Here is a 16,912-nt window from a genome sequence, read left to right on the forward strand (position 1 = left end):
GCCTCATAAGAGCCAGAAGGCAGCAGCTGGTCAATTCACGGACGTTCGTGCCGACACAAATGACAACCTGAAACAAAAATGTGTAATTCTCTGTTATACTTAATTGTTTATACGTAATTGTTTGCATGTTCCTTCGCGTATAAAACGTTTTCATACAAGCTTTTCATTCACCGGTAGGGGTAGCTAATGCACGCCTATCAATGTGTTGGCAAGTATGTATAATTTTGTCATTCGTCGACTTCCGTAGTGAGTCGGGAAACATGGCTTCTCACACTAGCAAGATATTACTGTCCTTTGGTAGATTAAACGTAACCGGCGTTGGACTACAAGGTTTGGTGAGCAGGGTGACATACTCGACTCAATCGTCTATACATTCCCCTGTAAATAAAAGTGAGTATTATACAAATGCATGTTCAATAGTTGACTCGGCACATCGTGCTTAAATAAGTGTGTTGTGCTAGCGAGGTCGCATGTCCTTTTACCATCCTAATGGCTTTTTTGGCAATAATTAAGTGTTTTTTCGATTTCAAGAGGAAATGCCGGTGTGTATTATAAGTGACCTGGCTTTTTTTTATTGACTAGTTCGTGTATTTAACATGAAGTTTTTACCTTGTGTCCCATAGTCAAATTTCGTTTTCATCGGCGCATATTGATGACGTACAAAACCAGACGCCATTATTTACCTTGTTTACTGCAGCTTTAATAACAACTTACAAAACATTTGACAACAGAATACATTAACATATATTTTAGTTATCGTTTCAATGAAATTATAAACGACATGTGGCCCATATGGGGTGGGGATCTATTTTCAACAAAAAACTTGCTCCTTTCTTAGATCTTCCCGAGAGAGGCAATAACCCAAGAGCATTCAGAAAGCAGAGAAAAGATGTAAGTCCTGACATGTACGATATATCTTGTTTTATTAACATGTAAGGAATTGACATGGTCTAAATGTGTGCGGGCTGTCAGGAAGGACCACCGAGGACGGAAAAGATGTCAGCCGAGCAGGACTGGACCAATGTCTATCCAGCAGCCACCCCCTTCAGAGCGAGCGCTGTCCCTATACCTGTGAGGATGGGCTATCCGGTAAAAGGAGGCGTACCTCTGGAGAAGAAGGGCAACCTGGAGCTGATCAAGGTCGGACATTGTTATGTTATTAATCATCACTTGACTGTCTCTGCGGTTTGTCCATATGATGCCACGGAGGTCAGCATGCTGGCGCCTAACCCTTGCGGCCATTTAAAGTTCATACCTGGTTTAACAGTTAAGAAGTGTAGTGTTAAAGTATGTGAAATGTGTATAATCTCTCACTTAAACTGTCTTTCAGGTGCCAAACTTTCTCCACCTGACACCGGTTGCCATCAGGAAACATTGCGAAGCCCTCAAACGTGAGTCCTTTAATTGTATTTAGATTTTTATTTTGTTAGGAATAAAATAAATATAAAATATGTGTGTGTTTTAAGTATACTGTATTTTTGTAACTATTTTTTGGTTCTGAGAATTAAAATAAAAAGTTTCCCATTATGCCATCCAGAATTCTGCACCGAATGGCCGTCATCCTTGGACACAGACACCAAGTGTGACCAGCACTTCCCCGTCAAAGTGGAGACCAGCGACTACATCTCTGCCGGCCTCTCTATCCGAAACCCCTCCGCCCGTGTTGTTCATCTCCGAGTGAGTGATCCCCCCCCCCCCCCCCCCCCTTGGTGACCTTGATGCCGTCATGCGCTCCTGCCGACCTCTGACGTATAGAGAAATACACACGGTGAGATTAGATTTATGGATAAGGAAGAATAATCGCCAGCTGACGTGGACTCATGCGGAGATGACTTTTTGCCCTCCAGCCAAGCAAGCGTGGTAGTTGGATCTTTACATTATGTTATGGTGTATCATCCTGAGAACTCTTGCTAATATTTGCATATGGTAAATTGTGTAGGTGTGCCTAATGCTGTGGCCAGTCAATGCATTTCACACATTTAGTTTGAATGATGTCTGCACATCCTGCAAAGCTGAATTAGGATTTAAGAAGTAGTAGTAAGAATTTTTTAATTGGCAGGTTTTTTTTATACTATTTGTAATATAGTATATGTGCTTACTTAATAACACAGCATATTTAAACAAAACATACATATATTTCACTATAAACAAGCATTTTAAAAAAATGTCATACTAGGTCAGGTTATTTATTTATTTTTTTTACCTTTTTAATCACTGGCCATCTGCTTCAGCGACACTTTCCCCGTTTGATTATTTCAGCAAGGTAGGAATTACTGTGACATTAATCCCGCTGGATTAGGCAGAAAGATAATCTAACAGTTAGATTGTGAACAAATGGGCCCCAAAATAAAAATGGATTCAGTTGACTTGGTTGGAAAGGATGATAAAATAGAATGTGTTGTCTAGTTATAATGAAATTAATTTAATTCAAAGTACATATTGGATTGAACGTTTAATCCCATCATAGCACCTAAAAAATGTTGTCATGTGTTTGTAGATGATTCGCAACAATCACTCCTCTACCTCCTCTACTTTATGTTCTGTACATCTTGTCTTCAGCAAATGTCGCACGGAGGTCTAAGAGGCTTAGAGGTTAATTTTGGGTCACAGCAGCCCCATCTGAAAGTATACCGGTTTAATCAAAAAGCGTCTACGCCTTTGTGATTATCAGTCTCATCTGCAGTCTGACGACATGACGGTGACACCGCAGCAGGGGTGCGTGTTCGGCCAAAGCATCGCCACCAGGGGGAGCCCTTGCAACACGATTCAGGCTGTTGACTGAAACTACGAGTTATGCAATTGTGTGTGTGTGTGTGTGTGTGTGTGTGTGTCCCTCAGGTCAAGCTGTCCGCTTTAAACCTTGATGACCACGCCAGGAAGAAGATGCTCAAACTCGTTGGGGAGAGATACTGCCAAGACACCGACGTCCTGACCATCACGACTGACAGGTCAACACTCACATTGAAAGTCATGGTTCCCCTAAAAGCAGACTGCAACTTTATTTAAACGTAAACATACATCTTTCTATTTCATAGTTGTCCGCTGAGGCAGCAGAATTATGACTACGCCATGTACCTGCTCACCGTCCTTTATCACGAGTCCTGGGTGAGTGCTAATACGCTTGATTAGCAGCTAGAATCACATTTTATCGCAGCATAATTCTTATTTTATTACTCATTTCAATGGATTGCTTTTTCCCCGTTTTTACTATAATCACGTGCAAATCAAACAATTGTCACCAGGCCACACTTTGGTCACACCTGACTTTTCCGAATCACATTACACCGTTATTCAACATTGTAAAAGAGCCAATGATCCAGTCAGTGCCTCTTTACCAGGCCACTTCCTGTTTTCGCTTTACACACTGGAAACCAACGAGGGCGGTGTCCGGTGACATGAGTGCCCCCTCCTATCAGGTGTCGCCACTGATACTCCACTTAACATGAAGTGGACATCGTCTACTGTGCGTCCTCTCCTTCCCATCGCAGGAAGTAGAAGACAGCAGTCTGCTGCCCTTTAGGCTGAAACAATGGCGGCCACAGTGCGTGTGGAGACTGTGGGAGTCGTGTGATGTTTTTGTAATGCTAGTTGACAAAGAGGCGGCTTGTTAGACGCCACATAGAGGTGATTTTATACCTTAAAGTTCCGGGTAAGTGTTGGGGTGAGTGGTCAGGATGCTTCCTGTTAGCGGCTCCACTTAGCGCTTTCAGAAATCTACTAATGGTTGCTTTCTTCAGAAAACCGAAGCCTGGGAGGCCGAGAAGACCGTGGCGGACATGGAGGACTATTCCTGGGAGGACAGCCCATCCCAGAAGAACATCATGGACACGCTGATACGCACCAAGGCGGTGGCGGCAGAAGACGGAATACGAGAGCAGCTTCTGGGCAGGAGCGAAGTGCTGGAGTACAAGGACTCTGTCACCAGACTGAAGAACGAAGGAGAGAGCGAGAGCGCCATGCTTCAGTACAAAGAGGCTGTGAAGAAAGTACTCAAGCTGTGACCTACACTTCTAAAGTATTCATCTTTAAATGTCATATTTAAAGAAATAAAATGCACAACTTCAGGAGCTCTCTCTGACCACCCTGTACTTGATGAGACGCATGGACCCGCTTCTCTGTGGTGCCCGGTAGCCTCCCATCCCCCCCCTCCTCCAGCTCACAAGCAGCTGCACACAGCAACAACAGCCCAGCAGCAGCACCGCCACACAGCTCAGCAGAGCCACCAGGAGGCTGCGCCGCCCTGCTGCTAACCCTGCGATGGCGTCCTCACCACCTGCTGCTGGGCTTCCGTGCTCTCTGGCTGATGTTTGGGGCTGGAATGTGGATGTGGAGAAGGTGTGATTCTTGCTAGCGGCGCCGAGAGAAGTAGGAGGCGGCGTGGCGGTCCTGCTGGATGGAGTTATGGTAACGCCAGGAGAAGCCATGGAGGTTGTCCTGAACGTGCTTGAAGATGATGGTGAAGTGGTTGCTGTTGGAGGTCCCTTTGCCGCAGCATCGGCGGTGGCGGTGGCGGTGGCGGTGGCGGTGGCGGTCGCTGGTTTAACGGTGATGGGAGCCGGCAGGTGGAAGAATTGCCGCTTGTCCGAGGGTGGCTGCACCTCAGAAGCGTTGACTCGACTGAAGTGATGCGGGAGCACCCGTACGTTAAAGTTGAGGTGCTTCCCGAACACCAGCAAATCAGGATCCATACCTTTCATCAGGTAAGAATGGATACGGCATGGATGTAACGGATATACAAATAATTTCAAGCGCATGCTGAGGTAGATAAAGCTGCTCTTAGATTAGGCAGGTGTCTTCAACTCACCCTTAGTGATGTTGTAGAGGACCACCTTGTCTCTGTGTGTGATGATGCAGCTCTCCAAGGTTGGGCAGTGAAGGTGTAAACAGTTGTCTCGTGTTGCATCATAGTCAAAGATGGCCACATTGCAAGACGCTAGCAACGCCACAAGAACGCACGCATTCACTTCAAGTCGACATTCAGTAGTAAAAAGTTGGACTCACCATTTGTGGTCAGGCAGCAGCTCCGACTGCACCTCAGCGCACTCTCCTCCTGGTAGCTCCTAACGAGACTCGCTCCTCTCCTACCCGACTCCTCTGTGTCGATAAGGATTCCCGGGAAGTGTCGAATCCAGCAGTTTTTGTAGTAGGAAGTGGGCGAGCACCGCGACTCCACGCGGCACACCAACACGCCCAGGAACAGTGCCAGTAAACCCCATGAGACCTTCATGGTGGGCGAGGGGAGAGGAAATCGGAGCAGCAGGGGATTTTTAAATAACTTGACAGGCCAAAGGGGGGCGGTTTTACTGCCAGCCCTCCTCCAGGTGAGTCATTGGTACGCACCTGGAGGAGGCGTTGAACCACCATCTTGGTCAAAATAGTGGCTTTAAAATGAGCCAATGTTCCAAGTAGAGTTGAACTCTTATGGCAATTATAGAAATACCACAGTTGGAATATGAAAAATGACTTAAGGACAAAAATGGTTAAAAATCATCATTAATGTAGATGAAAATACAATTTAAAATTTTTAATTAATATTATTAGGAATAATAGAATATGAATACAAATATGACTAATACTATAACAGATGAAAATAATAATTACAAAAAATACTAAAAATAATAAAATACTGTTAATTTTTAAAAATACATAATAAAATTACTTTGACTAATAACTTAAATACCATACTACTAAAATAATTTTAAATAAAATGTACACTACAACCGATAACTTCTATTACAAATGCAAATATTAAATATCAGTCCAGGACAAAAAATATTTTTCAAATAGTAAAAAAATTAAAATCCTTTTAGAAGTAATTCAATACATTATAATTTTGATGTTTAAAAAAAAATACTTTTAAAATAAGTACAAAGTAAGGCCTAACTGCACAATAATGTGTAAATTAAAATAAAATATATACATAATGATGGCATTGATCAAAACCTGCACATTTGAAAAAGAAAATACTAATAAAAGAAGCACCAGAAGTAATTTTTATAAGAAACACATTTTATCCGACACTTCAGGCCAAATAACATGATGCAATCAGCAGAAACTGTGCTTCAAGGTAGCAGTGTTATTATTATTATTATTATTTTATGTGCCTTTTTGTAGGAGTCACTTCCAAGCTGTAAGACAAAAACAAAGACTTAAAAACACCCAAAAATGACAAAGTGAATACAAACACTCTTTTTTTTTTTAGATGTGGCACTTGACAGTAGAATTACTCAGAAAGCTCACGTGATTGACACTGAAAAAGAACAGGTTGTGCAATTCTTTGCTCCTACTTCCATGCCTGTCATTGTTGTTCATCGTTCAGTCAGTAGGTGGCACCCTTGACGCCCTGAGTCAGCCTGCACATGCGTGACACAATCAATTCAAAACAAGCACTACTAGAATCAAATAAAGATTTCAAATAAAATTAAATAAAAAAAAAACAACAATGACAACGTTCTCATGCAAGTCTTTCATGGCCAGGCAGGTCTACTGTGGTGCCGAGACCCCAGTCCATCATGGTCCTTGTTTCCACCGCTAAGCCTGGTTGCGGTCTCCACAATCCTCATCATTAGGGGGCGTCTCTCTGGGGGCGTCGCGTTCAAGCTTGAAGCTCGCGGAGGATTGTGTGTCCCAATTATGGGGGAGCGGGGGCGGGGGCTCACGGCCGTGTCAGTCCTTGACCAGCCGGTAGATGTGATGCTGGGCGCCATGCTCGCTGGTGGACACCTCAAAGACGTAGGCCACGCAGAGCAGCGTCTCCAGGGTGTCCCTGTTGGTCACCACCTGTATCATAAAAGACAGGTCAGCTTCTTCATATGTTAGAGTGCGTTACCAAAAGGTACTGCCAATGCTCCACTTCTCCACCGTGTCTCGTGTTGAAACCGGGTCCGTAGTCCATGCAAATGCACCGTATGCCAGCAACCACAGGGTGGCGCTACAGCACAACACAAGCAGGAGCGGTGCACATTAATGCCATTGAACAGTTTGTTGTGTCATCCATTGTGCTCACTGTGTGAGCGCACGTGCGTGTGTGCGTGGCGGTCATGTTGAACAGGAAGTGAATCGGCGCATTCACTGACAGGCCGGATGTCATGCTGTCATGTAGTTGGCCGTGTTGGCTCAATATGGCCTTTGTCCCTTTAAGAAAAAAACTAAGCAGCAAAATACTGCCCTCGCACCCCAATGACGTTCAAGTGGACCCGGTGCTTAGCTTCTTTTTACAATTTTGCAACAGTTATTAGCAGACACGTCTGAAATGTGAAAGTAGATTATTGTTTTTATGTGGATAGCTTCCTTTTACACTTAATAGTAATAATACATTAAATTTGTATATATATTCAAAATACTCAAAGACACTTTACAGAAGAATGGAGTTGAATAAAAGCAAGTAAACAGAGTAAAAGATATGTTAAAATACAACATTGATTGGTTAATACACAGTTAAAAGATGAGTAAAAGCGGGGAGGGGGGGTACAGCAATCAGGTATAAAAAGTTAGACATTAAAAACAGATTTAAAGAGGTGGGTTTTTAGTTGGTTTTTGAAACTGGGAAGGTCAGGGCAAGCACGGAGTGAATGGGGCAAAGAGTTCCAGAGGGTGGGGGCAGCGATGGAGAAGGCTCTGTCTCCCCAGGTTCGGAGCTTGGTCGTACAGGGGAGTGCCAGGAGGTTGGAGCTTGAGGTGCGAAGGGGATGCGGGGGATTGTGTGGATGGAGCAGGTCTGTGAGATATGGGGGGGTCAGATCGTGGAGGGCTTTGTAGGTTATGAGAAGAACTTTGAAGTGAATGCGTTGGGGGACGGGAAGCCAGTGGAGGTTTTTAAGGACTGGGGTAATGTGTTGACGAGAGCGGGTGGAGGTGAGGAGGTTGTGAATATATTGTAGTTTGTTGAGGGTTTTGGAAGGTGTACCGTAGAGAATACTGTTGCAGTAGTCCATTCTGGTTGGGATGAATGCATGGATTCAGCGGCAGAGAATGTAAGTGATGGACGGAGTCGGGCTATGTTCTTAAGATGGAAGAATGCAGTCCGGGTTAACTGTTTGAAAAGGGTGGGGTCCAGGAGGATACCAAGGTTGCGGATGAGCGGGGATGGAGTGAGGGTGGCGCTGTCAAATTGAAGATAGAAGTTATGGGTGGGTGTTGGGATGTTTTAGGGACCGATGATGATAATATCTGTTTTGTCACTATTAAGTTTGAGATAATTTTAAAAAGTTTTGATATCAGCTAAGCAGTTGGTGAGGGTGGAGTAGATATTGGAGGTGATGGAGGTGGTAGAGATGTATAGTTGAATATCATCGGCGTAGCTGTGGAAATTGAGGCCATGACGATGGATGATATTGCAAAGTGGAAGGACGTAGAGGATGAAGAGAAGAGGACCAAGCACCGAACCTTGGGGAACACCTTGAAGTAAAGGGGCTATGGAGGAGGAGCAGCTATTTATGTGCACAAACTGTTGACGATTGGTGAGGTATGATTGGAACCAGGACAGAGCAGAATCTGTGATATTGAGGCTGGTTTTGAGGCAGGACAGGAGGATGTCATTTGTGTGACACTTATTGTTCAAGACAAAGGCCTAAAATATGGACTCACATTGACCGTTTCTCTTGGTGCATTTTATTATGGTGAGCTTTATTTTACACTTGTATGACAAGCAATGTTTGCCTATTCATTCTGACAGTTTGCTGCCAGTTTGCAAAAGGAGGCTTAAAAGAAAAAGGAGAACAACAGAATTTGTATCAAAAGCGTTTTAATTAAAGTTTTACCGTGGTTAACTTCAACTAAGCATGTAGAAAAACTGTATCAAAGATTGAGCGTCTTGCTGGTTACAAATTTGTTTTTTGCTTTTTTTCCCCCATGAAGCTGATAATTCCTGGCTGCACCCCTCCTACTTGCTGTAGGATATGAGAAAAATAATCATAAAATCACCTTAATTTAGACCAAATATATTTGCTTTTTCAAGACAACAAAGTGGTGTGAAAAAGTGTTCCCTTCCTGATTATTAATTTTTTTTTTGCATGTCATACTTAAATGTTTCAGATCTAACAAATGTACTTATTTGTTAATGGCAACACAACTGAATAATATATGCAGTTTTTAAATGAAACTTTTTATTATCAAGGGAGAAAAAAGATCCAAACCTTCATGGCCCGGTGTGGAAAAATTGATAAAACATAAGATAGTCATTTCTAAAGTTATGGGACTCTAGCTAACTACAGTGAGAACCCAAGACCACAGCAACGACGTATCCAAGAGGTCACAAAAGACCCCACAACAACATCCAAAGAACTGCAGGCCTCACTTGCCTCAGTTAAGGTCAGTGTTCATGACTCCTCCATAAGAAAGACACTGGGCAAAAACGGCCTGCACGGCAGAGTCCCAAGACCAAAACCACTGCTGGACACAAAGAACTCATTTTTCCACCCTTTGGATTGAGTTGTGGATTCTTTTAGAACAGTTACACACAATAACCCGCACAGCGAGAGGTCTCAACTTCCGGTATTTGCACCTATTCCAGCTGTATTTCCTTGGATTTGTGGTTCCCTATTTTTCTGTTTTAATTTATTCCACCACGGCCCGCCTCTGGGCACGCCCACTCCAAAGTCCTTCCTGGTTGGTATAAGAGTTGATAATAAATGAATAGTCTTTGGGGAGGTCATTGAAAAGTGTTCAGGAGCTACTGGCTGGAGATCCCTGACTTACAGTGTAGGAACTGTTCTAATGGAGGGAGAAGCTGGACGCAAAAGCGCAAACCTCAAAACCTACAACATTCTAAACTACATTTATAGGTCAGAAAAGTGGAAAAAGCATAATAGGTCCCCTTTAAGGCTCATCTCAATTTTGCCAGAAAACATCTTGATGATCCCCAAGATATTTGGGAAAATGATGAGACCACTGATGAGAAAAGTAACACCACAGTTCAGAAAAAGAACATCATACCAAGAGTAAAATATGGTGGTGGTAGTGTGATGGCTTGGGACTGTGCTTCAAGACCTGGAATACTTGTTGTGATAAATGGAACCATGAATTCTGCTGTCTACCAAAAAATCCTGAAGGAGAATGTCCAGCCATCTGTTGGTGACCTGAAGTTGAAACCGACTTGGGTTCTGCAGCAGGACAATGATCCAAAACACACCAGCAAGTCCACCTCTGAATGGCTGAAGAAAAACCACATGAAGACTTTGGAGTGGCCTAGTCAAAGTCCTGACCTGGATCCTATTGAGATGCTGTGGCTAGCTATCTAACTGTCTCCAATATGTTAATGGCATAAAATGTAAACAAATAAATCGGAATTTAGTAAACACATTTTAATTAATCATAATAATAATAATAATATGACCACTACTAGTTAAGTAAATTGAATGTACAATAATGCATTAAATAATAAATAATAGTGTTGTATTTTAAAAAATATTTTTCATGTAATAATTATTTAAGGTATTTATTAATTGATATTTTCAGTTGCTGTTTTTTATCATGCAATGAGGAAAGATCTGAATATTGTAATATTGAACATTTTTTAATATGTAGTAATAATAATAACAACAAATAATAAAATGAGACATATATATATATATATATATATAATATATATTTTAAAATATACAGTTTATTAAATTGGTTATGCAATAAATAATAATATATTTTTGTAATTAACAAATCATAATGCATTGTATTTTTGAAATATTTTGAGTATTGTAAATATATTTTTTTATTATTTCATATTGTATATTTTTGGCTGTTTTTTACTGATTTAAATATAAATATATAAGTATTTAAATATGAGCTGAGAGCCACATGGTCAATACTTTGCGTCCACAAGTTGTGCAGATCAAATGATTTTTCACAGAAATCGTCCAATTGTGATCAGCGACATCCCTTTACTCCTTTTTACACGTCTGTATTTGTCACATGATGCAAGATTTGCGTCATGCTGCTGCGTGTGTGTTTGTACCTGAAGGATGGTGAAGTTCTCCAGCACGCTGTTCATCATGTACTTCTCAGGCAAGTGTTTGAGCTTGTGGATGAAGTTGATCATGTACTCGCATAGCGGCGAGCGGTGGATCCGGAACACGTAGCGGCCATTCTCGAAGCGGGCGTACTCGGTCTAAGCGGACAATACAAAACAAAAACAAGCGCTAAAACACGACAATAAGCAGTGCGAGGGCCGAGGAGGCCAGGAGTTCTGCCAACACATTAGAGAGGGTGAAATGAAGCGGCGTGTGTTGTGTTGGCGGCGTGATGAAGCGTGATGAAGTGTAATGTGTGTAATTCAATAGGGCCAATCCAGCGTGCAGCACGCTGGATGTGACAATGAACATAATTCTGGTGACAACACTAATCAAATCATGATGCCATTAAGTGTCAGCATGAGACCTCAACCCAAGGCTGTGTGTGTGTTTATATTGTACAATCCATCAGGCGGCAGCAGGTGTGTGTTTGGGGGGGGGCAGGGGCCTACATTGGGTCGTCTATTTAACAGGAAGCATAATCCTGATTCATCTGCTGGATTTTTTTTTTTCCTAATGTCAATTTCCTGAGCACAGATCAGCGCTTGCTGACTGGAATCCACCACTATCACGATGTGCTAATAATACTCAGATCCGCATGAAAACAATACTTTTGTATACATTTGTTTATTGCATCAAGGCCTTTTGACTTTGTCAGGAAACTCTATTTCAACAAAATAAACCCCAAAAATTTTTTTTACAAAATTTTAAAATGGTCTGGTTGAAATTATGACCACTGTATTGTTAGGGTCGGTTTCCACCCGATTATAATAATATGATTATAAAGCAATATTTTCAGCCAAAACTGATTATTATTATTATTATTATATTTGAACCCGTTTATGTTGACGCTCCTCGGACTGGCTTACTCATGTCGACATAAGCAGTTGTGGAAACAAAAGCGAGCCATTCATTGATTTAGGAACAAAATAATTATGATATTGGATCTATGGTACTTTATCGGCATAATTTTCCTTTCGGATTCTACCATCTAACAGAGCTGCTTTGGTAAGAATAATACTGCACTGCTTTTATTTTGAAGCTTACTTTGCACTGAAGAGGGATTCACTACACAGTTACATAAATGCTATGAAACTGGACAGTAGTTCAGTGGTTGTTGTTGCTTCTGGCTGCATAGCAATAATGAGGAATTTAACAATACCACAAGACATGGCGACACAAATGGACCCATTTTTCATAGAAGTGACCCTTTTGGCTCCATATTGTAGGCGGGACTTTTTTTTAAATAAGACGAATACGGTGGTTCAGGACGTAATCAGTTGGTCAACATAGACAGCTTCCCGACATAATCGTACAATTCGCCAACCAGCTCCTCTTCTCATCATGGAAGCTTCAGGGGATTCTCATTTTGACCGCTTTTCCAGTATACCAGCAGAAAAACAAGGTCCACACATGTGAGGTGAATTCACTCATTTGACTGATGGCTGATTTCACATTTACAATTTGGATCATGGAAAGAATGGCAAGAAGTACAGTGAACCAAGATCTGGACCAAAGTTTTGGTGACAATGAGGGTGAGGACAGACCAGCATAGCCATTGAGATGAGGAGGAGGACATTGTGGAGTGTGATCCAGAAGACATAGATGATGCAAGTCAGATGAAGAGGTTGCTGGTGGTGAAGCTGTTCTATATCCCTCAGTAATAGCCAGGCAGGGCTCTACATTAAAAACCAAAATGACTTTCCCACGGGGAATCCTTAAGGTGAGAACTACTTGCCCCAACTTGCCCCATGTAAAATGAAAAGACTGCCATAATGATATCATCTAATTTTTGTGGCATCGCATGAGAATCTCAAATAAAGATGAAATGATTATTATTTCTTGTGGTTGTTTTCCTACATCATGACGTTGCATGGAAATCTGGATTGTCAAGAGACTTCCAGGCACTTTGCCTTTTAGAAGTTGTGCACCACAATGAAACATTATTGAATAGACACATTTGTGTACTAGTAAAGTGTTTTGAATCCAGAAAAACATGCTCAACGGTCAAACAATAATTTGTGAAGCAAAGGTGAGAAAAATCCACAGAGAAATGGAAGCGCTAGATTTTGTAGCTTGTGCAAAATCAGCACTTGGTATTGGATCTAATCGGTGGTGTTTCATTGTGACCACTTCAAATTGTCACAGCAATGTGATTCACTCACCTGTGCCATCATTTGATTTGCTGCCGCTAATAAAATACTTGTTTAGGAGGCACTGGTTCATCACTTTTTGCTGTTTTCCTTCACAAGTTGTTGAACAATTAGACCATGTTGGCAGGGACGCCATGATAGATGTTTTCCTCGTCAAACCATCGCTGATTGGTTGATCGCCAACAAGAACGGGTGTGGGTAAAACGCGGACTGTGGTCTAAATAAACGATTTTGATTGGTCCATTTCAAGATTTGCAAGGATTGGTTTGCAAATTACCACCGGAATTACGCAGTTCGTGTTTTACCAACACCCAACAAGAACCGCTTTTAAAATAACTCTTGGCAGTATGGCATGCCAAAGTACACTTGCCCCACGGGAATATCACTGATTGGATTTACAATTTTGTTTTAACTTGCCCCGGGCCATCGGTACATTGTTATTGTCGAGCCCTGCCAGGTAACAAAAAAACCTTTAATTTATGAATATGATTCTTTTGAGGTTAATTTTACCATTTTTGGAAATGGAGGGGTATAGTGACAAAAAAAAGGCCTACATGCCCACACCAAAAGTATTAAAACCAACATTTTCATGGATGAGGAAGCCTAAGAAAGCAACAAAGACATGATGGTAACTTATTATTTTTTGTGTATTTTATAGCTGATTTAATACACGGGTCAAAACCGAGCCGTTAACATAAGAGATGATACCAGCAAGCTAACACAAGAGGAAGGTTAAACATGTTACACAAGCCTCACAGCTCCTTGGCTGCTAAACAATAGCAACCATTTAGTGACGTGTGCTCATGCTGGCTTTTGGCGGCTCTCGCTTCAGGATGTAAGGAGCACAGTTCGGGATCCAGGAAGCTGATTTTGGTGGAGAAAAAATACGTCCTAAAAATCTCCTCCCCCTCCAAGCCCTCCTGCTAGCTTGAGGTTGACATTCTACTCTTATTTTGGCTCAACATTTACAATAAAAGTGATTGTAATTATTAATTACAACATTAGAATTAGTCTCAATTCAGCTCCAGAACCGTCGCCTTCTCTCTTCAATTGCCATTGCTCATAATCCAGGTTTTAAGCTCTAAATATCCCTCCCACACACACTTATTCAGCAGATGGGTTTGGAGTAACCGTGTAGAAGTTAAACATAAACCCAGCAATCCAATACATAAACCCAGCTTTCACTTTCGTGTCTCATAGCGGTCAAGGGCCTGGTGAACAATGTGTGAAATGGCAACACTTGACAACAAAAATATCATTGAAGCATAAAGACTACAGCTGTCAACAATAGACTCATTTATCTCATTAAGTATGTTAATAGAGTTGCAGGGATATGCTGGAGCCTATCCCAGCTGTCTTCGGGTGAGCCACCAATTAACCTAGCATGTTTTTGGAATGTGGGAGCAAACCGGAGTACCCGGAGAAAACCTAATTACGTTAATATTTATATAAATAATTAATATTCATCATATAAATGTTATTAGTACTTAATATTAATTAATATTATATTAATATTAATCATTTTCTCCTTTGGTGGTTGTGTGCTGTCTGCGGGTTTGAAAAATTGTGCGGGCCATGTCTGTTGTTGTTTTTAAAAACATTTTATAAATCCATCCATCCATTTTCCTCCGCTTATCCGGGTCCGGGTCACAGGGGCAGCAGTCTTAGTAGGGAAGCCCAGAATTCCCGGTACCTGGTGACCTTCTCCAGCTCCACCGGGAGGACACCAAGGTGTTCCCAGGCCAGCTGTGAGACATTATCCCTCCAGTGTGTCCTAGGTCTGCCCCGGGGCCTTTTCCCGGCTGGGCATGCCCGGAACACCTCACCAGGGAGGCGTCCGGGAGGCATCCAGACTAGATGCCCGAGCCACCTCAACTGATCTGCACAAGCGGCTCTAGACGCCAAGATACTTCTTCCTTCACCTGGGGCAGGACCTCATTCCCAACCCAGAGGGAGCACTCCACCCTTTTCCGACTGAGAACCATGGCCTCTGATTTGGAGGTACTGAGTCTCATCCCAGACGCTTCACACTCCGTCCTAAACCATTCCAGTAAACGCTGAAGGTCGCAGCCCGAAGAAGCCATAAGAACCACGTCATCTGCAAATAGCAGAGATGAGGTTCTAAGGCCCCCGAACTGGACTCCCTCAACACCTTGGCTGCGCCTACAAATTCTGTCCAGCCGGGGTTTTTTTTATAATTCATTTTGTTTAAAATTCCATTTCAATTTTTTGTGTAAAAATTTCAATTTTATTCTGTCCTATTTAATTTTGTTTATTTCAATGAAACACTTTAATATTTGGTTAAATTCAGTCAAATAAAATAGTAATTAATTACACTTTGGTTACTTCAACCATAAGTGAACTTGATGTTCAGAGCCGATGCAAGATGCAGACACCAAATGACGCTCTCACCTCCACTTTCTCCACCACCTGCTTGCCGAAGGAGCAGACCTTGGTGGACGAGGTGATGATCATGTTCTCGGAGCTCTCATACTGGCTGGAGACGCCATAGAAGAAGCTGCTGTCATCTTGCAGGTTGACGCTCAGGTCCGCCTGGAAGGGAAGACATGTCATCTTGAAGGCTCTCTTTCAATGAATGGCTGAGTAAAGAAAACATTTTAAAAAATGTTTAAATGTTTAAATGTTTAAATTTAAAAAAAAAATGTTTCAGTCTTTCCCCAAGTGCGGGTGCGGATATAAAGTCGTCCTTGTAGGCGGAGTGCGTCAGGTGCCAGTTTGACAAAAGAATCTTACGGCTCAGCCAAGCTGGAGAGAGTAATTCTCTGCAAAGCCACGAGGCATCCAAAGTGACGATCCTACTTGACCTTGGATAATGCCGCCAAACCAGCCTTGAGATTCTCAAGATGCTATTTACCTCCTCGTGGACGCACGGCTGCTAATGGATGACGACCATTTTCAACCATGGCGGTAGATTTGCATCAACACTCTCTTTTCAAGTTGTGACATTTTGTGTTTCCATGAAGAAGAAGAAAACTCCTTCCTAGTGGACATGATACCACTTAGCAAGACGACCGATGACACTTTTGGAAATATTTATTGAAAATATAGGCTTCGCTACACATCTGAAAAACAAAACCCATGCAACTGCAATTCTAGTTGATCGTTTTTACTCCGCAACAAAAGTATCGTATAAGCTGGTAGCTGCACTGGACTATAACCGACACAGGTCCACGCCATGAGGTGGCATACTGGGGCACACACCAGTACGTGAGGTCAGGAAAAAACCTGCATAGCTCATGACTGACTCCTGACAAAGAGGAGCTACTGTTTCCTCACGGACTCACGAGTGGCACATTATTTATACCAGGGGTCTCAAACTCAATTTACTTGGGGGCCACTGGAGCTAGGGTCTGGGCGAGGCTGGGCCGCATCAGGTTTTCAAAAAAAAAAAAAAACGCATTTATTAAAAACAGAAAAATGAATAAACTTTGCTTTGGTTCCGATTTTCTACAATAAAAGCTCTGATAAAACATTCCACTGTTCTCAAATATCTTACTTTTTATTTTTCTACACAAAATAAGATGAAAAATAAATAAACAAATCAGGAATAAAAAAAATCAATCAATCAGTAATAAATAAATATGATAATAATAATAAAACAGAGAATAATAAAAACTCAAGAAACCATATATAGTTGGTGGGTACACAAATTATTTTTTTCAGATTAAAATGAACAAAGCATTATTAGAGCCCTGTAGACATGACAAAACACGACTATAGTCACATTTATACTCT

General features: G+C 41.9%; 3 protein-coding genes across 4 annotated transcripts in view; 1 reads left to right on the forward strand and 2 right to left on the reverse strand.

Moving 5' to 3' along the window:
- Nucleotides 1-52: 52 nt before the first annotated feature.
- Nucleotides 53-4,092, forward strand: mrps35 (mitochondrial ribosomal protein S35). Its single transcript, XM_058076407.2, has 8 exons — nt 53-390; nt 839-891; nt 973-1,140; nt 1,331-1,391; nt 1,538-1,677; nt 2,839-2,948; nt 3,036-3,105; nt 3,738-4,092. The coding sequence occupies exons 1-8, from the start codon at nt 201-203 to the stop codon at nt 3,999-4,001; spliced, it is 1,056 nt and encodes a 351-aa protein (XP_057932390.2). The 5' UTR covers nt 53-200; the 3' UTR covers nt 4,002-4,092.
- mansc4 (MANSC domain containing 4) lies at nt 4,062-5,482 on the reverse strand. The gene is made up of 3 exons (XM_058076127.2): nt 5,002-5,482; nt 4,805-4,933; nt 4,062-4,690 (listed from the first exon to the last, which is right to left on the reverse strand). The coding sequence occupies exons 1-3, from the start codon at nt 5,225-5,227 to the stop codon at nt 4,062-4,064; spliced, it is 984 nt and encodes a 327-aa protein (XP_057932110.2). The 5' UTR covers nt 5,228-5,482.
- A 493-nt stretch (nt 5,483-5,975) lies between these two features.
- The window catches only part of tead4 (TEA domain transcription factor 4), a 50,813-nt gene continuing 39,876 nt past the window's right edge, over nt 5,976-16,912 (reverse strand). For both annotated transcript variants that reach the window (XM_058076404.2, XM_058076403.2), the window contains 3 exons: nt 15,569-15,709; nt 10,949-11,101; nt 5,976-6,780 (listed from right to left, as the gene is read on the reverse strand). In XM_058076404.2, coding sequence (XP_057932387.2) covers nt 6,667-6,780; nt 10,949-11,101; nt 15,569-15,709 — 408 coding nt within the window. In that variant the 3' untranslated portion in view covers nt 5,976-6,666. The remainder of the gene's footprint in view (nt 6,781-10,948; nt 11,102-15,568; nt 15,710-16,912) is intronic.

The sequence above is a fragment of the Doryrhamphus excisus genome, linkage group LG1 (assembly GCF_037039965.1).
Source record: "Doryrhamphus excisus strain RoL-2023G ecotype Guam linkage group LG1, RoL_Dexc_Guam_v1.1, whole genome shotgun sequence".
Taxonomy (NCBI): domain Eukaryota; kingdom Metazoa; phylum Chordata; class Actinopteri; order Syngnathiformes; family Syngnathidae; genus Doryrhamphus; species Doryrhamphus excisus.